The sequence below is a fragment of the Leptomonas pyrrhocoris genome (assembly GCF_001293395.1).
Source record: "Leptomonas pyrrhocoris isolate H10 chromosome Unknown, whole genome shotgun sequence".
In the NCBI taxonomy this organism is placed as follows: Eukaryota; Euglenozoa; class Kinetoplastea; order Trypanosomatida; family Trypanosomatidae; genus Leptomonas; species Leptomonas pyrrhocoris.
The window spans coordinates 111,350-136,888 of record NW_015438361.1 but is presented as its reverse complement, the minus strand read 5'-3'; the positions used below and the strand labels follow the sequence as shown (position 1 = coordinate 136,888).

General features: G+C 57.0%; 7 protein-coding genes across 7 annotated transcripts; all 7 read right to left on the bottom strand.

The window, feature by feature from the left end:
• Positions 1 to 1,011: 1,011 nt before the first annotated feature.
• On the bottom strand, positions 1,012 to 5,877 carry ABB37_03190 (putative calpain-like cysteine peptidase; the record flags this gene model as incomplete). The annotated part of the gene is made up of 1 exon (XM_015800446.1): positions 1,012 to 5,877. One exon carries the CDS (start codon positions 5,875 to 5,877, stop codon positions 1,012 to 1,014), a length of 4,866 nt encoding a protein of 1,621 aa, XP_015660453.1.
• A 3,825-nt stretch (positions 5,878 to 9,702) lies between these two features.
• ABB37_03189 (hypothetical protein) lies at positions 9,703 to 10,196 on the bottom strand (the record flags this gene model as incomplete). Its single annotated transcript, XM_015800445.1, has 1 exon — positions 9,703 to 10,196. Exon 1 carries the CDS (start codon positions 10,051 to 10,053, stop codon positions 9,703 to 9,705), a length of 351 nt encoding a protein of 116 aa, XP_015660452.1. The 5' UTR covers positions 10,054 to 10,196.
• Positions 10,197 to 10,717: 521 nt separating this feature from the next.
• ABB37_03188 (putative mitochondrial hypothetical protein) lies at positions 10,718 to 13,293 on the bottom strand (the record flags this gene model as incomplete). Its single annotated transcript, XM_015800444.1, has 1 exon — positions 10,718 to 13,293. The coding sequence occupies exon 1, from the start codon at positions 13,229 to 13,231 to the stop codon at positions 10,718 to 10,720; it is 2,514 nt and encodes an 837-aa protein (XP_015660451.1). The 5' UTR covers positions 13,232 to 13,293.
• Positions 13,294 to 13,927: 634 nt separating this feature from the next.
• ABB37_03187 (hypothetical protein) lies at positions 13,928 to 14,276 on the bottom strand (the record flags this gene model as incomplete). Its single annotated transcript, XM_015800443.1, has 1 exon — positions 13,928 to 14,276. The coding sequence occupies exon 1, from the start codon at positions 14,213 to 14,215 to the stop codon at positions 13,928 to 13,930; it is 288 nt and encodes a 95-aa protein (XP_015660450.1). The 5' UTR covers positions 14,216 to 14,276.
• A 1,098-nt stretch (positions 14,277 to 15,374) lies between these two features.
• ABB37_03186 (hypothetical protein) lies at positions 15,375 to 16,933 on the bottom strand (the record flags this gene model as incomplete). Its single annotated transcript, XM_015800442.1, has 1 exon — positions 15,375 to 16,933. Exon 1 carries the CDS (start codon positions 16,635 to 16,637, stop codon positions 15,375 to 15,377), a length of 1,263 nt encoding a protein of 420 aa, XP_015660449.1. The 5' UTR covers positions 16,638 to 16,933.
• A 566-nt stretch (positions 16,934 to 17,499) lies between these two features.
• ABB37_03185 (hypothetical protein) lies at positions 17,500 to 21,946 on the bottom strand (the record flags this gene model as incomplete). Its single annotated transcript, XM_015800441.1, has 1 exon — positions 17,500 to 21,946. Exon 1 carries the CDS (start codon positions 21,790 to 21,792, stop codon positions 17,500 to 17,502), a length of 4,293 nt encoding a protein of 1,430 aa, XP_015660448.1. The 5' UTR covers positions 21,793 to 21,946.
• A 909-nt stretch (positions 21,947 to 22,855) lies between these two features.
• ABB37_03184 (hypothetical protein) lies at positions 22,856 to 25,150 on the bottom strand (the record flags this gene model as incomplete). Its single annotated transcript, XM_015800440.1, has 1 exon — positions 22,856 to 25,150. Exon 1 carries the CDS (start codon positions 25,010 to 25,012, stop codon positions 22,856 to 22,858), a length of 2,157 nt encoding a protein of 718 aa, XP_015660447.1. The 5' UTR covers positions 25,013 to 25,150.
• Positions 25,151 to 25,539: the final 389 nt, after the last annotated feature.

Sequence of the window (25,539 nt, the reverse complement as noted above, 5' to 3'; positions counted from 1 at the left end):
CAGCATTCGAATAGAAGAAAGAGGTGTAAAAAGGCACGAAGGGTGAAGAAGTGGCCCTTAAGTTAAATTCGATCACGGAAAGAGATACTTTTTTGGGGAGATAGTCCCTTCTAATGCTTGCCGCACGCATGCACGCACGCGCATAGCCGCAGCTTGTCACCCAAAGTGTTCCTACGATCGACATATCCGAAAAGGTCTATCTTGTTTTTTACTTCGTTTTTCACCTCGGAGATGAGCTGCAGTGTTCATCCGACTGACACACGCACACACACACACACACACACACACACTATTTGAGACCGGACACCGTTAAAAACAAACAAAAGAACACTGATGATAGTAAAGCAACCACTACAGCGACAGGTCACATCCAAGAGCACTTTCACAAAGCGAAGAAAAAGGCCACAAAAAACTACGTGCACAGACAAGGAAACCAAGAGTGACTTCGAAAACACAGCGACGGCGATTCTCTCGCCCACATTCTGACTACCGCGCGTGCTCACAGATGTCATTCGAATGAAGAAGAGGAAAAAAATAGTTCTGAAGAATCCGAAGAAAAATAAACGGAGAAACACAAAACCCACAATGATGTGCTTACTTTATTATTGAAGAGAGGAGGAAGAGGAGAAGGAAGGGGTGGAAATAGAGCCTATTGACGCTACCAAAACCGCAGCCTTGACAACCATCGCAGCCCTCCTTCCTCCACCCAGAAAAGAAACAAGAAACAAGAAACCTGTCGTGAGGGCCAACAACAAAGAAAAAAAGAAGGGAGGAATTACATGTGCGTAGCAGCACCTTCTGAGGCAGAATGAATTAGACATTAATAACAAAAAAAAAGAAGAAACGAATGAGATCATTAACCAAAAAATACTGTTTTGTTTTTCCCCGCAGTTGTCGCCTTGGCACTCTCTCCCATCATCTCCGTCCCCCAAAAAAAGAAAAGAAGCTGTGTGGTACGGTAATTTTTTTTTGCTTCTAGAGCTTCGTCAACGCACACCTACGCACACAACGTCAATACTGTGGAAGATACTCGTCTACCAAAGAGCGTAGCGGGACAGCGTTATTGATCTGCGGCTCCACGGTGCTAGCTATGGCCTTCAGCTCCACATGCTGTCGCAGCAACTCCACTTTCAGTTCGAAAGTCACCGACTGCATATCGCCGGGAGCATTTCGTAGATGCGGTTTTAAGGTCCTCATCTGTTCGTTGGGGACATCTGGAACGAAGCAGGGGGCAATGACGTAGTCCCCTGCCGGCAACAGGGGCAGCCTTTGGGGTGGCGCGGTGGATGCCGTGGCTGCGCGGCCCGCGCTCCTGCTGCACCACGTCGCTATGCCGCGTGCAATGCCGAGGAGAAACTCGATCCTGTCTTCAGTCAGGCCGGACTGCCGTATGAGCCCGCTGATGTGTGCCAGGGCTCGTAGCGTCTTGGTGCGCTGCCCCGAGCCAGTGAAGAGCATCGTCCGTGCGCAGTGTCGCAGCCGCGTCACAAGTCTACCGGTCGGCTCGTTTTCGGGGAAGTGCGTCTCCGTAAACGGCGATGTGTTTTCGAGCTCCACGTCGAAGTACAGACCTAAGCTTAACACATCCTCCCCGAGCCCGAGCCCCGCCTCCTCCTGCATCAACAGCCTCCACGCACCGCTTCTCTCATCAAAGGTGTAGCCCGCACGCGCGTCGGCGAACAGCTTGCGCAGCTCCGTGTCCTGCGAAACGACCTTACCCATAAACCGCACGCGGCATTCTTCGGGTGAGATCAGCAGCCCTTCCGCGAAAGCGCGTACCACAAGCCACCGCACGCTCTCAGCAGGGTTGGCGTACCGGATAAGAAGGAAATAGGCCGCCTCCTTCACCTTGTCGCGTGGCAGAACGAAGGCGCTGAGGTACACCATCGCGTGATATTCCTGCCGCATCCGTAACTGTCCGGGTACCAGAACCTCGTTGCGGTCCAGCAACACCGTGTGCGGCGTGACGGAAGACAGCGCTACCCCCCTTGTGTCAAGACCGCGACTCGCCAGCACCAAGTCACACTGATCCGCCGCGGATCCCTCGAGTGCCTCCGTCTGTTTCACAATTTTTCGCACCAGAAGCAGCTTCAACGATGCTGGAAATCGTACCCTCAGGTCACCGCCGGTGCGACACAGCCGAATGCAGAACTCGTCCGGTTGGCTGAGGTGCAGGTGGTACTGCGGACCGACCCACATTTTTTCAGCGGACATGCCGTTCTCCCGCAGCAACACGATGCGCTGCCGAAAGGTGCTCCGCGACCACGTGCCCTGCACAGTGCGCGAGTTGACGTTCAAGCTGGGTGGAATGGAGTGCATCGCAATTGTCGGTCCATTCAGCTTACGCTGCCCTTCATCGCCTTCGAGGAACTGCTGCAGGCGAGACTTACGCGTGCGCGGCGTGCTCTCCTCTGCTGCTCCTTGCGCGGCACGCCCGCCCACAAATGGCACACACCTTGGATTCCCCAACTCCAACGGGTCCAGGTCGCTGTACAAGGTCAAGGTGTACGAGAAGCTGTTGGGTCGCTCCTCTATTCGAAAGGCAGAGGCGGTTCTTGCCTCCATCACCACCACGTACTGGCGTGTCCCAGGCGAGACGTCAAAGGCAATGCTGAGCATTGAGTTGGAGTAGCCGCTGGTGCCCGCCAACGCAGTCTTCATCCACGGTGCCACGTGTATGGCTGCCATCGACGAAATCAAGTGGCCCGACATCTGCCACGGTGACTCTGACTCCCCGGTGAGGCGGCGAGCGACGCAGTTGCCGAAGGTGCACGTTTGCGCGGGCCGGCCGTCCCGGTTGCGCGCCACCTGCACGATGGAGGGCAGCGTCGTCACCTCGTACACGCGCAGCCGCAGCTGCACCCCGCCGTCGGAGCAGCTGTCCACCGTGTCGACAGAGAGCCCATCGCAGGGCCACGGCAGCGGGTACTGCGACGACGTGTGTGGGGTGTACACGAGAAAAACCTGCGTGCTGGCCGCAACGTGGTTGCAGCAAATGTGGAACTGTGGTTGGTAGTACATCTCCCTATCCATCAAGTCCGCGTCGTACACGCCGTGGCAGCACAGCCGCGTCGGTTCCTTCGGCTTCAGTCGCGTACCATTCTTGCTCCACAGCGTGGATGGGTTGAGGCTCATGGAACAGTGATCGAAGTACGCCGCGGCCTCCTCCCACGTCAGGCAGAACACGCCTGCTTCGCGGTGGACGGCGCTGTAACCGATGCTGCTCAGCACCGCCTCCGACAGGGACGTCAGCACCGGCGGCACAAACTCGGCCTGCGTCGGGTCCTTCGTCGTGTCGCGCAGCATGACAGCCCGAATGTGGCGCCCCACCTTGCTCTCCGTGTTGTCGATGCGCGAGATCACATCCACCACGGGAAAGGAGACCGGCGCGAAGAAGCTGCGGGTGCGGCTCAGCGGTCCATGACGCACAAACGCCGTCGCATTCTTCGCCTCCTCGCTCTCCCTCAGCCTCACGAGCGACATCACCATACGGCCCTGGCGGTACATATCCGTCAGCTGATCCCACATCTCGGAGGCGTACAGCATGCCGTCCCAGTACAGCTCGTTGCCGGCGCTGTCGATGAAGAAGTACAGCGTCTGCGGAATCCACCCGCACAGCTGGTGCATCACCTGGTTGCTCTCCATCAGCGTCACGTTGACGCCACCGCCGTTCGCCTTCAGCAGCGCCTTCTCGAGCAGCGTCGGGAAGAACTCGTTGGCGCTCGAGGTTAAGCAGCGGAAGATGCCGGTGACGGGGTCCATCGGCACCACGTCGTCCACCTTAACAAGCCGCGCCGCGCCGTTCACGATCAGCGGCACGCAGTACATCCCACCCACCGGGTTCACCACGGGATACCGATACCGGTCCTGTGGGTGCAAAATGCGGAAGAGACTCGGAACTCTCGGAAAGAGGTTGCGGTAGTGGGCGAGAGACTGGATGGCTGCGTGCATCGCGGTGCGGCGGTGGTCCCGATCTGCCCGGGCGACCTGGCAGCCGTACACACGTCCATCGAAGATGCCGTAGACGTCGGCCTGCCGCACAATGGAGCACCCGTACAGCGTGACGCCGTCCTCGGCGGGCGCGCAGCGGGCATTGACGGCGCCGTGCTGCCGCGTCATGGTCGGCGCCGGGAAGGTAGTGGAGGCGCCCCCGTGCATTTCCTCCGCGTAGAGGTCGTGTGTGAAGGGGTCTTTGAAGTTCTTTGGGTACCCCGAGGTGCGGTCAAACACGCCGGTGACCAGGTAGCCACGCTTCGCGTCGTCCCAGCTGTGCAGCCGCAACACTCTCCCTTTAATGGACACGTTGCCGCTTCTCTTCACAAACTTGAGCGTGAAGAGTGACATGGCGTTGTGTTGGTAGTAAAAGTGCACCGCGTTCTTCCACAGCATCTTCAGCATGAACTCATACGCGCTGCCTCGCCGCGCTGGTCGGTGTGGCTTGGCCGTGGCTGGCGTCTCCTCCGCCACCTTCGTTGTGGAGCTGTGTCCTTTCATGTCATTGTTTTTCTTCTGGACCACGATTTGCTTATCCTCGCGATTGTCGCGAGTCCGGCACGCGCCGTTCTTACCGCCCTTTTTGCCGCGCGATGCACCAGGTGCGTACCCGTGGCCTCCACCCATCATGTCATCGCGCCCAAAGGCTTCGTAGATCGCGTTCTCAATGTCGTAATCTGCGAGTACGACCTCCGTCGCTCGCATCAGCACATTCGGCTCCTCGTCGTCCTCGCCACACGGTGGAGTCACGGGAACGTTGCGGTGGCCGTGGTGACGCGCATCCTGCGGTCGAAGCGAGCGGGTGCCCTGATGCACCTCCGACATGTGTAACGCATCCAAATACCCCTTTGGAATGCCAGCCACCCGATAGACCTCAGCCACGGTCGCATAGAGCTCCTCCATATTTCTGGTGTGGAAGGCGGCCTTTCGTTCCTCGTCGGTGGGCACACGCCGCGGTGAGCGCTCCACAAAGTCGGTCCCGTGTACCACCGCAACTGGGCTGCGGCTGCTGCGGCTGCTGCGGCTGCTATGTCGGCTCGACTGCGTCGACCTTGAGCTGGCGCTGCGATCCTCGTCAACGTTGTAGCCGTGGTCCTCGAAGAAGGAGACGATGTACGCACTGGCGCGGAAGCACTGCACATCGGCGTACGTCTCCTGCCGCATGACGACGCGGTTAACAAAAGACTTTTGGTCGACGAAGCTTTCCTCGAAGCTGCGCGTGCGACGGTGGGCGGTGGGCATCAAAATGGAGCTGCTTTGCGCTGAGGGCGTCGGTGTCGGTGAGTTGCGCCCGTCAGAGCGCGCTTCGGACCACCCTTCGCTCTCCACCGCCGCCGCCTCCGTGGTCTCCTTGTCCCTCTCTGGGGAAGTGTTGCTCTCCGTCGTTCTCTGCTCGCTTCGACTAACGCTGGTCATGTTGTACCAGTCGTCCTCGTCCTCCGCGTGGTCGCTTGTGTGAAAGCGCGTGGCGAGTCTGGCGAGGATGTGCGACTGCACCACTGGGATCGTGCCTCCGCTCTCCCCCACCTTGTCGCCGTCTTTTCGGGTGCTAGACTTGGGCTCCAGCGTGGAGGGCTCCGCCCCGGCCGCTTTCGGCGACGAAGCATCGGCCACGATATCATCGCGGTGGTCGAGCAGGAATGAGAGGGCCTGCAGCCCACCAGCTGACATGACAAAACTGGGGACCTCGTAGCCGTTCATGAGGGAGTTTGCCCTCGCGTCCAACGTCTCAAAGCCATTCGGGGCGTCGAGGTCCATGTCCTTGTCATGATCCATGAAGTTGCCTGTGGCGAGCGGTGGCACGGTGTTTGCGTCGGCAGCGGTGGTGGTACGGGTGGTGGGCAGCGCGTTCGCGGGGAGGACAGGTGGGTTGGTCGACGTCATCGGTGCCCTCGCAGGTGAGGATGACTCCATTCGTCCATTGGGAAGCGGCATGGGGGGCAGCGTCGCGGCCACCGAATGAGTCGTTAGCTGTGTCCCGGCGGAAGGTCGAGAAGAGTGCAGCGGTGCGTTGAGTTGAATCGAATCATCGCTGTCGTCTCGGGACGCTACTCGACGTGCAGTGATCGGGGGTAGCCCGTAGGCGGCGCTGGCACCGGGCAGGGTTGCCACTCGCAACACAGGGCGCTGGTCTTCGCCGGACATGTCGCCAACAGCGATGCTGATTACGCTGGAGGAAAAATAAAATAAAAAGGGTGTATTACGAAGACCAAATGAACAGCAAGGCAACAAGAACGAAAATGCAGATCCAAACTAAACAGAAGAAACAAAACCTCTCCCCGATGGGGCATCACCAAAACCGAGCAGAGATACGACCACGGAAACCGAAAAAGGCAGCTCGTACGTTAAACAAAAAAAAAACAGGAAAGAGGGATTTTATATGTATAAAAGGACAAGAGCAGAAGACAGCCCACCGAAAGAGCAAAGACAAGTAGAGGCACAAATGTTCAAGAAGAAAAAAAGGATAAAGGAAAAGGAAAAGAGGCAGAGCGGATAAGAACAGAAAAAGTCAGGAGAGTGAAAATGGAAGAAAGGGGGAAGAGGGAGATGAAAAGATACACTTGCACACACGTATCTATATATGAGTCGAATGAATTAGAAACCAATTATATATAGAGAGAGAGAAGGAGCGATAGACACGGTTCACCACAGACGTACACAAAAAAAAAATGAAGAAAGAATAGCTGAAAAAAAAACCCGGGCAATGATCAAGGACAATCAACTCCACCAGCAACAATATCGTGAGCGCGGAGGGGAGAAAAACCGCACTTTTGGTAGAACAGCAGAACAAGGTAGACTCCAATTCTAGCGTAAATAGCACCCTTGCGTGACACACGCAAAGAACGGCACGCTTTGATTATAAAGCGTCTACAAAAAATAGTTGGGGTGGTAGTTGTGGTTGCCCGCCAGCACCCATAACACATACAACGTACCTTCCCTTCTGTGTCGTGTCGCGGATTATCGGTGACTCTGCAAGAACCACCGCTTTGTTGTGTGTGTGTGTGTGTTTGACGGCGAACGGAGAAAGGAAAGGAAAGGAAAGGAAAACCATAAAGTGCAAGAGTTCTCCTAAAGAGGGCATTTGTGCACGACGCTGTGGGCGACTGTGGTGCTCTCAAAAAGCGCCTCGCAAATCAGCGGGCACCTTGGTTAAAGCGCGACCGAAGCAGGTTATAACGTGTCGCGGACTCTATTTCAGGAAGATTTACGGGTACGAGAGAGAGATCGATGCAAAACAGATGTCACACCTTTGTGAAGAAGAAGCTGAACATTGCCAAGGGTGGCATGGCGACAGGGCAAGGGGGCATCGGGTGCATGCGGGTCAGCGCTTTACTTTGCATCCCCTTTGCTCCTCTCCCCCTTTTCCCTTGACTACGACGTGTAAAGTCGAAGCTCTCTCCCACCCGCCCCAACGACCTCAAGCTTTGTGTTTTGGTGTTCTCTCCACACACACAGCTCGTCTCACCACATCGCCTCTTCACCCATACAATGTCCGCCCTTCAGGAGCACATCGCCCAACTGGCGGCCCTCAAGGATAGAGGGTCGACGACCCAAGCGGCGTACGATCTCGCTGTCGCCAGCGCTATCAAGAAGTGCGAAGAAGCGACTGTGGCGAGAATTGTGGGCGGCGAGACGCCGGACGGTTTTGGGGGGAGGGAAATCCCTCTCCAGCTTCCTCCAGTCGGAAGAACCGAAGAAGATTGAGCCGTGGCGTCGCAAGACGGAACTTGCGGAGACCTGGCACCACCAGATGAAGGTGGAGGTGGGCAACAAGGACAACATGTCCGAGGTGCGGGCCAGGCTACAGAGCGAGTTTGTAGCACGGGCACGGCACGGAGGCCTCCCCCCCAATGGAGGTGATGGTCGCGGCATACATGCTTTTTCCTTCCCTTGAGGACACGGAGTACGAGGCACTCCACCTGGCAGCGATCCTTCTGAAGGTGCCTCCCAGCGAGCAAGCGTTGTACCACAACTGGTTCCTGGCTCGACGCCTGTACGGACAGAGGGCGGACACACACGGCAAGTGGGTCGTGCAGTTGCAGTCGCCGCTGTTCCCGACGATGGGGTTGGAGGCGGAGAACCTGTCACTCTTCCGGAATTGCAGCGCCAACTCTCGGCGTTGCAGCGGTCGCTCAGTGGCCTGACCCAGACGAAGAAGGCTTCGAAGCAGTCCTCCGCAAAGACGCTGTCATCGTCTGTGACAGACCGGTTCAGTTTTGTAAGGTGGGCTCCACGTCGATGGACTCAACGTGCTCCCCTCCGTGCCGCCACCCCTCCACATCACCTGCGGAGTTTGCGCGGGGTACGGAGGCTGCTTCCCCCTCGAGGACGCTGGGGGAACTTGGCGAGGTGGGCCGGAGGACTGCTTCGAAGCCTTCTTCGGCGGGTTTAGGACACTGATGGCCCGCTGCAACGCCGAGAGTTGGCGCTGCAATTTAGCCACTGACTGCTCCGACACAGTGGTGTGAAGGGCAGCCATCTGCTGTCCATCCGGCCCAAGTATCGGGGCGTAACCCCCGCCCAGAAAGACGGGGGACGGGCTTCTTGTCGTAAAAACAACGCCAGCCCCGCTCCCCACGCCCCTCGTCGGCGCCACCCACCAGCTCCTCCACCTCCCGTAAGAGGGATAGGTTTCCCGCCTCTAACGCCATCGTCGAGAACAGCGGCGACTGCAACTGCACGACCTGCACAGAGGTCTTCTCCAAGTGTGGCCGAACCTGGAGATGGAGCATTGGGGTGTGCGGGCGACAGGAGCGCGGTAGCGACGACGGCGGGCTCTACATGCTCGCCTCCTTCTTCTCGCACTTCTACCGCGTCGCCATCGGCGCTGCCTAGACCATCGCACATGGCCTGTGTGCGTTTTTCACGCGGGCGATGCGCGAACTCCCGGCAGCGGGAGAATACGAGCGCGACTTGTGCCAGGAGCTGGAGCTGCGGCCGGGACAGCTGCGGACTTCAAGTCCCCATAAAACGGAACTTCAGGGCGGCCACACGACGAGTGTGACGGAGGAGATCGAGACGCACGATCTCTACGCGGAGGAAGCCGCAAGGCGCCAGCTGTGCTTCAATGCTGGTCGCGAGTGCCTTGGCGAACGTGGCTGACGGCCGACGGAGGGAACTGCGCGTGCATGCTACGTACATGCGAGCACATCGCTGTGGCTTTGCCAAAGGGCAGCCAGGAGATGTCGGTGAAGCCCTTGGAAAGATGCGGCCTCGCGTGTTGCTCTTCGGCAAACCGGGCTACCGCAAGAAGCCAGGCCTTCTGGACGCAGCGGATGCGTACACCAGCGCCGACAAGGTGATTTTTGTCCAGAGCACCGCACACGACGGTCCCAGTGGGATCGAGGCCATCCACACTTGTTGATAACTCCCGATGCATCCGGAGATGACAGCGGTGGCGTGCGATGGCGCCGGGTCCGCTTATGAGCCAGTCGAGAATTCTGGCCGGCCGACCGATAACAGGAGGAGGAGTAGCTATGGGGGCTGGCTGGGGCACGCGTGGAGGACGGCCCCCGTTTTTCGTCCTCTCCCCAGGCCGACACCCACACGTGAGAACACGAACCCCCACAGGACAAACTACCTAGCTAATACTACTACGGGGACGCGGTAGGGTCCTTGGCCAAATGTCTACTACAAAGGATAAATGAGTCTCACGGGAGCTTCCGCGACGTGCGACGCGATTTATGCGCGCTTTTTTCTTCATATGTGTCATTTCCGTCCAAGCACGAAGGATATTACTATTACTCCCCACGAAATGGTCCCCTCCGTTAAACTGCACAAACCCTGTGGCGAGTCAGGGTTGCGCTCAACATCACCACGGCGTAGTAGGAAAATAACTTCAGCAGTCCATCGCAGGGTTTGCGTAACCCGTAGATACGCGTTTTTGTGAGCTGTATCGAACATGTGACCTGCTGCAAGTCTCTTCCGCATATGCACGACCCAGACCTGTCCGCCGAGCCAATAAGCCCGTAATTGGACACGCGGACAAGCTGCAGATTCTTGGCTTCCCCACTTAGTGGGTACTGGACCCTGACACCACGCTGAGGTGGCTGGCATCATCAGGGGGATTTATGGCAGTCATGTGGAAGGAAAGCTGCAGAACACAGGCGACCAGCGTGTGTGGCAGCTATGCTATCACGTTCGTACTTCCCTTCCTTCTCTCACCACCTCCTTTTTCAGTTGTGTGCCGTGTACTCCGTACTGTTTGACGGAGGGGATCACATGTGCAGTGGGGCGAGAGAGGGGCAAAGACCAGAAAGGTGTGAAAACGATGACGTGCGAGTGGCGCAAAAAGAAAGAGAACGAACAGCGATGGTGCACCGAAGAAACGCTCCGCAACCCCCCCCCCAAAAAAAAACGGGGGGAGGGCGACGTAGATGGCAAAGAGAGCAGTCCCATGTTCTATTTTCCATGTGATGCTCTTTCACCTGTGTCCTTCGTATTCCTTCACTTTCGCTAGTGTCGTGGCGCGCAGGTGAAAGGAAAAAAAAAAGGCGTTGAGTGGTACCTCACGGCACGAAAGACAACAGCGAACGAAGAAGCCCTTCGCGTCTTGGCGAGACCAGCAGCAGCACCACCCCAGCAACAGTGGCCACCCTATGAAGGCTCCGCAACGAGCAAATATGTGTTCCCATATTCTTTTTTTAGGTTTCTGAGGTAATCTGTGAATCGTGCAACATGGAAAAACAAAACAAATAGAAAGTGCACCACCAACAAACTTGCACTACAGAAAATCCACGAGAGACGGCACGCATGGCGTGCCATCCTCCGACGAGAACGTAGGAACGGAGAACCACGTCGGCGGGTGCCATTGTCCGCGGCTGAAGATGAAGAAGTACATCACCTCATACAAGGCCGACTGGTAGAACAGACCGTTTAGAAAGCCGCGCGGATCGCGCCAGGCGAGGTTGCTCCACATGTGATGATCGCAGTACGTCAGCGGAGACACGACATCCCACTTCTCCTTCATCTGCAACACCGCTTCTTCCGCCTGCGGGGATGCGGCGCTTGACGTCAACGATGGAAGGGGTTTGGCGTTGCCGTAAGGATCAACGGGGTAGCGCATCTCGGGCCACATCGCCCGCCACGTCGTCATGATCACATGGTAGGAGGAATAGCCCGTGTAACGTGCGTTGGGGCGCGGGAGTGGCGGCGTCGACGCTGTGGTGAGTTCAGATGTCGTCCCGCGCTGTTCCACGGCTGTGTCCGCCGCTCCCTTCGCCGCCATCTGCTGTGCCTTCAGCACCTGCCGCACGTTGTGCACTACCACCGGCACCTGCGCAAACACGGCACCGTAGCTTTTTGCAGAGGGGACGCCGGCCACGTCGCCGACGGCAAACACGTCAGAGAAGCGGCGGTGCTGCAGAGTGGTGGGATCGACATCCATGAAGGAGGTCTCATCGGCGAAAATAGACTCCAACTCCGCCTTCGTCTTGCCCAGCAGGGGATTCTTGCGAAGCGCTTGAACTGTCGCTCCAGCATTCGCCTTTTCAGGTGAGGTGTCCTTCGCCCACGCATCGGCCACCGTTCGAGCGCCTTCGGTCAACGCAGGCAACACGCACTCCTCCACATACCGGGTGCGATGCAGACCGCTCTGCCGCACAAAACCCGGTGCCCGCAACGCCAGATCCAGCACCACTAAATGAAAAGGCAGTCGCACCTCGGCGTTGTTCTTGTAATCGTACAGCGTCACGGTGTTGGTTTGGCTGTCAAGCGACGTCGCGTACGAGTGATACAAAACGTGGAACCGATCTCCTTCCCTGTCGTGGCCGTGCCGACAACCCAGCTGACGCTCGCGCCAGAAGCGCTCAATCACCTCATTTACTTGGCGAGGAGCCGGCCCAATAGGCTGCAGATCGGCTGTCACCGCAAACAGCTGGCAGAGGCTCAGCTTGTTGTAATACCAGAGATACTTCCAGATGGTGTTGGTGCTGGAGACGAAGGTGCTGTCGTGCTGGCGGCTGCTGAAGTGCATGCACCACTGCGATAAGAAGAAGAGCGGCCACGACCGTGAAGACGAAGCGCACAACGACGAGGATGTGGCCTTCTTTTCTGCTTCGCTCGCGAGACGCAGCGCCACTTCATCTAGAACCGCAGCCTCGCTATCTCCGTCATTGGAGCTGCGCATTGTCGATGCCGCACCCCTCTTCTCCCAGCGATCTCGAACTGCTTTCCACAGCGTCGACAGCACGGTGGGGTCCTCCGACGACGCAAACGCCTCAAAGGAGACGGAGTCCGTCGCCGATGACGTTGGCCCGGTGGTGACCGACGTCGCCGCGGTGGCGGTGGTGGACGGAGCTCCCAGCTCTAGTGTCACACAACCCTCACGTTGCTTCCCGCTGCCCTTCCCCACCAGCGCACGAGCGGCCTCCATCTGCCACACAAACGAAGCAGGGGGCATTTTGATGTGCACGATGTTGCCGGCGAAGACGGTGGCGAGACTGTCACGCGTGGTGCCAGGGTTGACCGCGATGCGGTAGCTGTCGATTTGATGCAGTGGTAGCTCGTTGCGCAGGTGACCTAGGGTACGCTGTGCCCCGGCCGCCACAACTAACGCGTCGTACGAGAACACTGTCGTGCCGTCAGACAGATTTGGGCTTCCGTCCTCGTTTATCGAGATGGTCGCCGGCGTCTTGGGCCCGCCGCGCCACCACCGCACGAGAGAATTCACAGCATTCGTGGCGGGCGTCTCCTCGTCGAGGGACTTCGCAGAGGCCAGCATACCAGGCGAGCTCCGCACGTACACCTGCCGTGCCTCCGGGTCGACTCTCAGCACCTCCGCCATCACCAGGTTCGCATCCCGCGTCACGTTCCACGTTGCGGGGGAGCGCAGGGAATCCAAGCCGGTGGTCGTCCCCAAGTCGTAGCTGCGGTGCCCCACGTGGGCGAGCGGCACCTGGCCCTGAAAGATCTGCTGACGATCCTTCTCAATCACGGTGATGTGGACATCTGGTGAAGCGCTCGCGATAAGGGCGGCCGTCGCGCAGCCACCCGCGCCGGCACCAATAACGACCACCTTCTGGCCGCACCGTTTGCGCATGAGTTCCTGCTTCGCCTGCCGGTTGCGCTGCTGCACCTTTCGCAGCGCCATGATGGCCGCCACCACGCAGGTGAAAGTAGCGACGACGGCCGTCGTATAGAGGAATTCCTGGGCGTTTTGAATCTGCAGCGGGTGGTCCTTCTCCTTTTTCTTCGGCGTCCGAGGGAGATACATCCATCGCAAACGCGTGCGACGCATGGCGTGTATTAGTGCTGCAACTATGCAAGCAAAGTTTGATGGAGTAATAAGGAAAGGCAGCTGCAGAACGAGAAGGCGTTTGTTTCATAGGAGCATCAACGGCGAAAACAACGAAGAGGAGAAGAACAGCACTGGAAGTGAATCAGCCTTAAAATAACACTTACTCCGATGAGCAACGAGTCAGACCACATTTGAATTGGCCTGCGCAGACGCATACTATTACAAGCTACAAGATGCCTCCTCAGCATACCTTTCAACGGAACCTACAAGAGATACATCTGGGGAAAAAAAAACGACTCTTTTTCTTGCAATTGTTGCTGGCCCCAATAGCTTTCGCAGAACAAAGCTCTTTCCTATGAATACTATTTTTTTTTCGCTGTTCAACCAGCTTTCACAGTGTGTGTATGTGGGTGTGGGTGTCTTTGAGCGAGTAAAGAAGGTAGGCGATTGTTTTCCTTTCCTCGCCACTCCCACTCCGATGTGCACCTCCATGAGGCATATTGAAGCTATACATGTGTACATACAACGTTACTTTAAGGCGGCCACGACTCCCTCAATGGTCTTAATCGCACAGGTGAGAAGTCCAGCAGCAAACACTTCAGACGGTGGGTAACATCCGCAAAAGGTAAACTTCTGTGTGTGTGTGTGTGTGGCGGGCTAACCCAATGTTGCTGCCTCGTTTCTTTTTAACTTGTGTCACGCGGCACTCTCACCCTTACATTCATAATTCATAAACTCCGCACTAGTGAAGTATTCTGTCAGAGCCGCTACCGGATTGTCTGGCTGTGTCTGCAGCACGCGACGCAGCCCTTCCTGCAGACTACGGCTTACCTCAGGGTGAGCGCGAAGGTACTTGGCCTGTGCCACCTGCTCAGTCTGCAGGTTGGACTTCAGCGCTTCGCGCTCCTGTTCGCTGAAGACGGCACTGACAGCCTCCGAAAGCGTCGGTGCTGCCATGAGCCCGGTGGGGTCTAAATTACTCATGTTTTGTGTGCTTTGCCTATGTGAGTGTGTCTGTGTGCTACTATTCTTCCTCTTCTGCATTTTTTTCGAAATCAGCATCAGTAAGAATAGCAAAGGCCAATTGTACACCATGGAGCGATACCGTTGGAGTGCAGGGACAGGAGAAGAGTGCGAAATCAGGGAGAGAGAAGCAGTCGAGGAGGGAGGGGGTTACATACGTATGGCGGGCTATGCTGCAAGCGCACAGTAGATTCATTTCCCTTCGCGTTCTTTTTCCTTTCCTTTCTTCTTTGCAGGCGTTAAAGAGTTTTGGTTTGAATGGAACGCAGCGCCTCTCTCCTTTCCCCGCCACAACGGAAGAACAAAACAAAAGAAGAAAAGGCGCTTCTCACAAGAAGGAGCATGCCGCTCCTTTTTTCTCGTTGTTACTTCTTCCACCCTCGAGCACAACGTGTCATCGTTTTCCCGTCCTTCACCCAGCACTGCCCTTGAAGAAGAAAAATAAGAGGGGCTTCTCTTCTTGCCTCTCGTCCTTTTTTGTATTTTATGATTATTTTTGTGGGTAGCAAATACAGGAAGGCGTCTGTGCAAATGAGAAGCTGTACGACCCAGGCGACGCAATGAAGTGCAGCGTCGCAGCGTGAGTGAACGAAAAACAAAAGAGAACTTACAAAGATATATATTTATGGGGTACTCTAAAAATATATATATATAAACAGGTAACATATACTTGGGCCATGTAGTAGAAAACAAAAGGCCAGCCTCTTCCACGATGAAGTCCTTTCTCACACGGTGGCGCGCCAGGTTTTGGCGCCAAACACGAAGTAAAAAATATGCCAGTCTTTTAACGCAACAAAGCAAAAATAGATAATACAATTCCAGGTCGCGCGATACGAGGCCTTTGTTTTCTTATTACACGCTACAACAGGAAGACACAAAGCTACAGCCACAAGGAGACAAAAAAATAGGAGAAAAGCACAAGTTTTTTTAACGTTGAAGATGAACTTGCCTTTCTGGGTGTGGAAAAAAGAAAGAACCTTTTCATATCTTCCTTGAGGAATCCATAATAATAATGATAGCGAGCAGCGAGCCTTTTGGGGTCCTGTACGAGACAACGGCGCTCAGCCACATCCCCACCACGGTTGCATCAGCGCAGCCGTGTTACACGGTTCGCACCACCTTACCACAGCGACGTCTCTGGATAAGCCTGCGGGTAGAAAGCTTTGCCGGTGCGACGCTCCTCGGCGTCACGCTCCTGCGCTTTCCATCGCGACTCCGTGCGCTGGGCCAGCGTGGGGCGTGGCTGCCGCGGCGCCGGACCAGTGCCAAAGATAAAATCTGGACGGCTCTCCTGCGACTGGCTCGCACCGCTCCGTGCACGCGCTCGCTTGAAGTTGAGAGTGTCGACGTCTTCGCCGCACTGCTCGCGGTTGCGCGGGTCGATGTGCACCATTGTCGGCTTCGCGTAGATGCCCTGACGCACGCCGATGGGGGGCGGGGAGGGGTACTGCTCTTTCGAAACGTCCGCCGAGTCGTACGGCACGGGGCTCTCGTGCTCGCGACGGTCGCGCGGCTTCACAGGCGGCTCGACGGGTGCGGAGCGGCGGTTGCGCTGGTCGAAGAGCCGCACGTGGGAGTTGGACGTCAGCTGCGTGTCCTGGCGGCTGCGCGAGTCGTCCAGCGCGTACGGCACATTACGCTCGATCGATGGGGTTGGAGAGCCGAGGTTTGGCGCGCCGTGGTACTTGGTTGTCGCCGCAATCTGCTTCACGCGGGCGTCGCTGCCCTTCGCGTACTCGGCGACGGCGGCCTTGCGGGACAGCTTCTCCTGCGACCTCACAATCGCGTAGTCGCCGTGCTCTTCGCGCAGCACCTTGTTCACCTCTGCTTCGTACTCGGGGTGCTCTGCCTTGAGGCGGCGCAGGCGGCCCTCCGCCAGTTTAAAGGAGGTGCTCTGCGCGCCGTTGCCCACGTCCGACACGGGAACCTTGGGTGGTGGAGACGCACGATCTGCCTTCGACAGCGGGGTGTAGTAGTAGGACTTGAGATACAAATTGCACTCCTCCCCCGGAGGCTGCTCCACGGACGACTGCTTCGTTGAGTAGTACGCGTCGGCTTGCTGCTGCTGCTCCGAAGCAACGTGCGCACGGCCGTAACGGCCCTCCTCGCGCTTCGCGTCATCGGATAAGTTGGTGAAGAAGTTGGGGTCGAGGTGGCGGCGGCCCTGCGGGTGCTGCTTCCCGCTCAAGACCCCCGCCCGCACGCCGGGGCTGAAGCGGTGATGCAGCGGCGCGCGCTGGACGGCGACGCTGTTGTTGGCTGCGCTGGGCATGAGGCCGGTGGAGCCGAAGGTGAGACCGCCTTTGGGGTAGAGAGCCACGTGGGCACGGCCGCTGGGGTGCACTGGCGGCTCCTTCTCTCCGAAATTCATGGCAGCACTCATCGTTTTTCTGTTGTTGTTGTTGTTTCTCTAAGCTTCGATTAAACTACGTTACGAGAAAGAAAGGAGAAAAAGATATCGGTCTGGCTAAAACTTCAGACAATAGCCGATGGTTCAGCTTTGGTGCAAAGCACTCGTGTAATTTTCTGAATGTGACTACGTTTTAATCTGCAGAAAACAGAGAGAGTAAATGGAAAGAATGATGGTGCACTTAGAATAGAAACGATTCGGCAACAAGGGGTACTCTTGCGTAAAGAAATCAGTACAAGTATCTGGCGACAGACAGCAAAATAACTGCTAAAAAAAAAATGAGAGTTAAGAAGAGAGAAATAAAAAGCGAAGGATTTTTTCTTTCTTTGCTGATCAGGAAATAATCGGCGTGAAACAGATAGAAGGGAAAATGTATAGAGAAGCGCACGTCTATCGGAGCCTCGAAGGCTTACCTATCAGACATTGTAGGGCAATAGAAACGAGTTGGTCAAGTTGCTTCACGTAAACGCAGTTGATCCGCTTTCTTCCGTATATATAAAGAAAATAAGGACTCATTCGTCTTCCACGAATTGTATGCTGCCAACGAGTATTCGCCCGTTTAGCAGGGCTGCTTGAACGCGAAGTTTTGTGTAGCCATTCATGGCCGTGGTGACATGTGCATCTAGCGTGTCCATGTAAAAGCAAAAGCTGAGAAAGCTGGCACCAACAAATCAGCGTAAACAACTTAAAAAATAATAATAGCAATTACACGCAACCATATCTATGTTTTATTCTACAAACAGAAAAAGATGAAGAAACTCTATCGGCACCCCAACGGTTTTAATAGCAGGAAATAACAAAAGAACTCTAGCTCGAGTTTAGGGCCGGTGCTGCCTTACTTTTCAGCAAAAGAGAGGAGGCTGTGAAGCTGCCGCCGCAGTGGCGCACGATCCTCTTCGACCTCCGCAAGCCGGCTCTCCAGCGACGCGTTCACCTTGCGCAACGCGAGCAATTCGGCCTTCGCCGCCGCGTGCGTTTTCGTGATGGACTCACTCTCTTGCCGAGAAGTCTGAAGTTGCGACTGAAGGGAGGCGATTTGGCTTGTCATGGACTCTTGCCCGAAGGCTTCAGCGGCGGCGCCATTCGCTAGCGTTTGCTTATGCGCCTTCTTGATGTCGTGTAAAGCCTTCTCCGCCGTGGCCAGCTGCACCTCCTTCGCCTTCAGAGCAGCTTCTGTGGTGTTTACGCGTTCCTCCAGCCCAACCACCGCCTTCTTCAACGTCAGCAGACCCTGCGTCACACGCGCCTTTTCCTGCGTCAGCGCGTTCACCTGCTGATGAAGACTCGCCTCGGTGGTCGCTGCGCCCCTTTGGAGGTCCTGCAGCTGTGCGCGAAGTTGTCGCTGCGCCTCCTCCGACTGCCTGCGCAACTCACCAGCCGATGCGGTGGTGGCGTCTTCAGCTGCGACAAGTCGCGTGCGCAGCGCACGCAGCTCGTCTTCGTGGTCTGCATTTTCCCTCTCACGGTGCCGCTGCCCCTCCTGCCACTTCGCCACCCACTCCGCGCGCTCCGCCTGGATCTCTGCGGTGCGAACCTCCAACCGGTGCTCCAGCTCCGCCAGACGACCCTCACGCTCAGCCAGGTCTTGGCGAAGTTGATCAACGGAGGTCTGCAGCGACGCCGTTGTATGCAGAGCGTCCGCGTACTTTTTGCGGGCATCGTCCAAGGCAGTTTGCGTGGCTGCGCATTCAGCTTCCTTCGCCGATAGTCCGGCTTGGAGTTGCTCCACTTCCGCTTTCCAGTTTTGCTCGTCCTGAAGCAGCTGTGACGTTTTGGCCAATTCGGCGTTAGCGCTGGCCCACTGCGTCCTCAGCTCGTTCAGCGTCGTCGCAAAGCACTTATTGGCAGCTGTGAGGCGATCGCGCAGCTCCTCTGCGGTGTACACTCTGCCCTCTTTGTGGATTGAAGAAGGCGGCGGTGGAGTGTCGTGTGCGTCAGCGAGCTCCTCTCTTTCCTCTGCCTTCTTGGGAGCAGCGTAAGCCGTCAGCACCGCGTTCTTCAGCGCGGCCCAGCGCTGGTCATCATCGCCGTGCAGGCGCTCAATCCAGTCACGGATGGCGCGAAGCACGGCACTCGCCGCACGCTGGCACGCGTCGGGTAGAGCTGACGAGCCGGAAGCGGCCTTGACGTTGCCTCCTCCGCTTTCGCCTATGCGTTTTGCATTGAAATCGAAGGCGCTCTGCGCTTCAAACTTGTTCACCGCGTCATCAAACACCTCCACTAGATCGTTCCAGCCGCGACCATTACCGTTGCCTAGGCGTGAAAGCTGCGTAGCGTCGGTGGGAGAAGTCAGAATAAGCTGCAGAAGTGTCTTCTGCGCCTGTTGTCGCTGCCGCTCGGCATTGCGCAGTTCCACATCGTACTCAGTGAGCTTCGTTTCGAGCTCCGTTATGCGAGATGCGGCAGAGGTATCCGCGCCTGCCGCTGTGGCACCCGTGGCCTCCATGCGCTCGTACCTCTCGGAGAGCCGCCGCAGCTCCGCTTTTGCGTCTGCCCGCTCCTTTGCAAGGCGACCCAGTTCTTCTTCCAGTGCCTGTATCCGCCCCTTGTACGCAGCCGTGCTGGCCACAGCTTCGGATAACGCTGCTTGTGTCTGCTGCCGTTGCTGCTGCAGCTGCTCTTGCCGCTCCTCTTGTTTCGTCAGCGTCTGCCGCAGCTCCCGCTGCTGCTCCTGTAAGGCCTCGATCTGACGCTCTTTGTTGGCGAGCAGCTGCTCCCGATCGGCGGTGTTCTGCGCGTACTGCTGCCGCCACCGCTCGCGTGCCGCCTCCTCGCGGCTCGACAGCATCGCACGCAGCTCGTGAAGCTCTGTCGTGAGCGATGTCGTCTTGTCCGTACTCTGCCGCAGCGCCTCCTCCTTTCTCAACAGCTCCTCTTGGTGTTCTCGTTCTCGCTGGGTCATCTCCCGCAGCCGATTGTGCAGCTGGCTCAGTTCTTGCTCTGCTTCCGTCGCGCGAGACTTGCAGACCTGTTGCTGCTGCTGCAGTCGCTCGAGATCGGCGTGGGCCCTCTCTTTCGCTTCCTGGGTGCCGCGCTGCGCGTCCCGCACCGATTCGTTGGCGATGCGTTGTGCGTCCTTCAGCACGTCGACGGCTTCCTCCGCATCGCGCAGGCGACCGCACAGCGCCACGCGCTCCTCCTTCGCCTCTGCTAGCTCGTGCTCGAGTAACACGCACCGCTCCTGCAGGCGCGCGGTGTTCATCTCGTTCTGCGCCGTACCTTCCTCGTGCTTCGCGCGCATCGCCGACAGCGCCTCTTCGATGGTGCCGGTTTGTGCTTGCAGTGTTCGCAGTGCGACCACCAGCTGCTGCTTCTCTCGCTGAAGTCGAACGATGAGCGCGTCCTTGTGCTGTGACTCCACCAACGTCGTCTCCACTCTTTGTTGGACTGCAGGGATCATTTCTTTTGCTTCGCACAGTTCCTGTTGGAGTCGCTCGCACGCACGGTGCTCCGCATCAAGCTGCGATGCCGTCTCTGCCTGCTCCTTCTGGAGGGCGACGGCGCGTACCTCGAACGCGTCCGCGACCTCCTGCAAGTCCCTGCCGTGAGCCTCTGCCGCATCCAACTGCTCTCTCGCCTGCCGCAGCTCCTCTTCTAAACCAGCAATGACGGTGCCGCGCAGCAGCTGCATTTGCGCCGCGGCACTCCTGAGCTGCTGCTGCAGTTCTAGTCGTGCCTCGTGCGCCTTGTCCACGTCGTCCTGTGCTTGCCGGACCACCTCCTGTAGTTTGTCGCGCAGACGTGCGTTTTCCTCCTGAAGGCGCCTCTGCAGCGAAGCGCTTGAGCTTGCAACAACAGCAGAAGAAGAAGAATCATCAACGAAAGACGTCTGCTGATGCGAATCCGTTGCAGGAAACCCAAAGACGGGGCTTTTGTTGCTGCTACTGGGCATAGCGCCGGAGTTCATCGAATGGCCATGCAGCGCAACCAGTCTCCCTTCGTCAGCTCCGCCTTGAGGCCGCAATTCAAACTTTTTGGATCGCAGCTGCGTCTGAAGGTCGTGGTTGATGTCCTCCAGTTGGCGAATTTGGCGGCGCAGGCGTGCGATTTCCAGCGTTGTCGCGTTTCCCGGCTCGGCCAACAACGTCACTGGTCGCTCAGCCGAGCGCTGCTGCTCCTTCAGCTCTTTCTCTGCCCGCACGAGGGCACGCTGAAGTCGTTCCAGCTCCACCGTCGCCTCCGCGAGTACCGTTTCTTTATCCACGTCCGCCTGCTGCTGCAGCTGTGCCACTTGCTGCTTCATCCACAGTTGCTGCTGCTGCGTTTCACGGTTGCGCTGCGTTGCATAGAAGGACTCCCGCTCTTGATAGGCAGTTTCGACTTTTCTCAGCTGCTCCTCCGTCTGATGGAGCTGCGCTCTCGTTTGTTGGAGCGTCGACTCCAGCTCCCGCTGTTCCACGCTGGCGTTCGACGCCTGTTGCAGTGCATCTTGCAGCTGCTCACGAAAGCGCAAGCACTGCGCTTCGTACTGTTCCACCAAGGCCCGCCTCTCTTCGTCCCACGCACGTGTCGCCGCCTCTGCCGCACGCGACGCGTTCATCTGCATCGTCTCCGCCACTGCTGTAGCAGCTCGCTCATGCACCTGCTCACTCGTCGTCAGCGTCCCTGCAGAGGTCACCGCCTCATCGCGCTCCCGCGCCAGTGTTTCGCACCGCTCCTTTAACGCGTCAATTTGTTCCAGCAGCTCCTCCCCAACACCGATGCAACGAAGCAGCTCCGTTTCCTTCGCTTGGAATCGCTCCCTGTGGTGCCGCAGCGCCTTCTCGTACACGCGCAGGGCAGCGTAGACGGCGGGGTAGTCGCTTTGGACGCGTGCCAAAACCGAATTCGAAAGGGTTGGAAAGGGTTGCGGCGTCGGAGGAGGAGAGGGGCTAGAGCGACCGGAGCTGTGGAAGTGGCCAGCTTGCAGGTCGGCAGCCGTGTCGCCTTCGTCTGCATCATACGAGCTCGTTAAGTGACCGTGGAGGTCACCGAGATGGAGGGGGTTGCAGTTTGGCTTGCTGGACGGTGCTCGTGGGTCCGCAGCAGAGGCAGAGAAGGCGCCGCCGCCGCTTCTTCGATCGAGAAGAGTGGAAGTGCCCGGCAGTCCCTCATTCGAGGCGCGAAAGCGACTTCTTGATTGCTGCATCGCACGGCGCGTGGCGAAGTGCGCAGAACGTTTGCTGCAGAAATATATATATATATATATATATAGGCGGTGGTGAAAGGTATAAAGGATTGGGTTGTTGACAATGACTTTATGTGTACGCGGTTATGCTCGGTAAACCCGCCTGTCGGTGCCTGATGAACGGAGTTTTCAAAGAAGGAAAAGAGGAATCGGGAGAAGAAGGCGAAACGCGTGCGGGACGAAGTGAACACAATAAAGATGCACCAACGACCGGCAGAAAATAAAAGGACAGGCGGACAGAAAAGAAGCTCGCGTCTTTTTGTTATTATTATTACTATTACTATTCAACAGAAAGAAGTTATTGCCTCTTCTTTTTCCAGCTGGCCAATACATTTCGCAACAAGATTGCCCGCGTGCTGGCACGCGTTTTTCTACCTCGCGTCAAGGCCGCACCGACGCATCGGGGCCGCGTTGACCAAGAGAGATCGTCTCCTTCTCATCGTTAACACTACAATTTAAAAATGCCAAAAGGTATTTGACAGTCATCTACTTGCAGCATCGCACTTCACAGGGAAGAAGAAAGAAAAAAAAAGAAATAGAAAAAATGGCTAAACAGGCGAGATGACATTCTGGTGTAATAGAAAAGGAACTCTAAGACAGCGACAATTTCCGTTTTTTTCTTCTTCTTTCTGTCGTGCCAAATCACAACATCCAGGCTGCTTCTCCCCGTCTCACCCCCTCGAAAAAAGGGGTGAGTAGTAACGTCAGTGTACATCTTCAAAGAACAAGAAGAAACAAGATAAATACCAAACGTTTCCGTTGAAAAGAAACTGGTCAACTCTATACACAATCAGCGCCAGAAAAAAAGCTGAAGAGGGAAAACCTAACGCTTCGACGTTCGTTTGACGGTCTCGGCATCGGTGTGCTCAGCAGCTGCATGCCCAACAAATCCGCTAACTGTGTGTCATATACACCCTAGACAACAACAAGCTGATTTCGCAAAAAACAAAAACAATCATAATGGGAGCAGAGAGATGGACGCTATCCTGGAAAGTCAAAAAAAAAAGGAATCATCTCCAGGAAGTTAGTTCGCGTTGAGCACGAGCATATCAGCCCCACCCGCACGGCCCATCACCTGCTGAATATCATCGTCGATGCTGCGACGCGGATCTGCAGCCCCCACCACCGGCGCGGCCGCCTGCAAGCTGGCCAGCTTCGCCTGCAGAATTGTGTGCAGTGCGCTGAACCACTCTACCTGCTGCACGCCCGTGTCGTGCGTGTCCTCCAACTCGCGCCGCTTCACCTGCATCTCCTTTGTCCGCGCCTCCAACGTGCGGGTGACGTCGTTGAAGTAGTCGGCGTATGTTTTGTGCTGCGGGTCTAAGGAGGCGCTGGGGTCGCTGCGGTACTTTTTTGCCTCCGCCGTGCGCTGCGCCTGGGCATCGAGTAGGATGCCCTGCGTGCGCACTCGGTGGTAGAGGGACTCGTTGGCGGACGTCTCCTCCTTCAGCTTCGTCACCTCTTCGTCTATCTTCTGGATATCCTCCGTGAGCAGCATTTCTTGGTACTCGTACTGGGACTTCTTCTCCGACCACTCCTGATCTACCTCCGCCGCCGTCTGCCGCACAGCACGCAGCTCGTTAATGAGCGGCGCCAGCCGTGTGCGGCCCTCGCGAATGGCCAGCGTGAACTCCTGCACCACGCGCGACAGCTCTTCGAGTGTTTTCCCCTTCACCTCCTCAATCGCGTCCTTCTCGTGCGTCAGTTTCGAGAGGGCCTCCACGGTGCGGCTGTAGCCCTGAAGACCCAACTTGCTCTCCAGATCCCCAATAGCGGCGTCCAGCTCGTTGTACTGCTCCTGCAGCGTCCCCTCAGTGAAGGTGAGCGTGCCCCACTCCGTGCGCAGTTCGGCAAGACGGGTCCGCATGCCCTCCGTCGCCGCCTTCTTCGCACGCACCTGATTCGAGAAGTCGCGGAAGTCGTCGCTGCGCAGCATGTTGGTCGCCGACTGCAGCTGCGTAATGCGAAGCTGGCGCTCACGAATATCATTCAATGCCTTGTTGTTATCCGCCTGCAGGGAGCTCAGCTCGTTCAGCACCTCCTGCTTACGGGCCAGCACGCGTTGCACCTGATCACGGAAACGAGGCAGCGAGGCGCCATCTGCGCCGGGCTGCTGACGTTGCGCGATGCGTTGATTCAGTGTCCGTAGCTCGTCATCCAGCTTGCGCTCTTGCGCCGTCAGCGAGGCCATGTCCAGCGGCTCCGAGACGAGCTTCTCCAGCTCCGCGTTTTCGTTTCGCACGGCCTCCAGCTCTTGCGGCAGCTGGTCTTGCAACTTCATTCGATTCGTCTCTGTCTCATCCTTCATGCGTCGGATCATCATCTCGACCCGTCCATCCGCGGCATCGCGGCGCAGGTTCTGCAGTCGTGTGCTGATCTCGGTGCGGCGGGCCTCGGCAAACACCTTCGCCTGCTGCTGCTCCACCTCTCGCTCCGCCAACTTCGCGCTCTCCTCGCGTGCTATCCGCAACGACTTACTCGCCGCGAGCAGCATCTCCTTCTCGGGCACCGTCGCAAGCTTCTTCCGTGCCGCCTCGACGTAACCCTGCAGGCGCTCTTTTTCCTCTTCGAGCGCGGCCACCTTGCGACGGGTGTCGACCGGGTCTGCGAAGGTCGAGCGCAGCCGCTCCACACTCTGGTGGGCCTTGATGAACTCCGTCCGCAGCGCCTGGTACTGCATGTAGAGCCCACGTACGTCCTCGTCCTGTGCGCGGATATCGTCTGGCACATCTAGCTGCTGCAGGAAACGTGCCAGGTAGACACGCTTCTCATTCAGCTCCATGTGGGTGAGGATCCAGTACATCGTCGGGTACACCACCACGGGCTCCGCGTCGGCAAAGCTCTGCGGGAAGCTGCCCTGGATGAAGACCGGCACCCGGTAGCCGAGAATCTTCAAGAGGAAGTCTAGCATCTTCGCCACGGACTCATCCGGGGAGACGGACTGCATGTCCATCTTCATGTTCGGCTGCAGTTTGGCAAAAATGTCGTTGACGACCTGCAGGAGGTCCATGCCGCCCAGCGCATCGAACTCCACCAACGAGTAGTGACGGTCCAAAACGGTGTTCACCAGCTCCACAATCTGCTGAAGCAGCTCCTCGGCGGAGAGCTGGGACGGGTCTTCGACAGGTGACATCGTCATGCGGCTGTCTCCAGCTCCTTGCGATGTGGGGGAGGCAGACATGACGGAGACACTCAAGGAGGAATAGGACGCCGATTCTGTTTAACTCCTAGATAGTAACAACAATACACGAGAGAAAAAACCTGTATAAGAGCCAGAAAGAATGCGCCCGCTGGAGCGGTGACTTGATCGAGAACTACTTTCAGCAAAAAAAAAAAAAGGAGAACGACCGCGTACAGTAGTAGCGTTGTTTAATTTTAAACAAATGCGAAGAGGAAGTAGAGCAGGAGGAGTAGAAGAGTTTCACAGAATGCATAAACGGGAAAAGAAAGATTAGGGTACAGAGAGACGGCTTTAAATGGTGAGCGCAGCGACCGCATCACGACAGCACGCGTAAACGACAGCGGCAGAACGTGAGTTTAAGGTACTGGTGTTCTTGTGTGTTCTTTTCTTTGTTGCTGTTTGGAGCGGATAGTGTTGACCGCGCATTGACGCAAAATACGACGAGAAACAGCTGCTCGCGTTACTGCCCAGTCAACAACTACCGCATCCGAAAGAAGAAAAGCGGAGCTTTGGAAAACCGAAAAGGT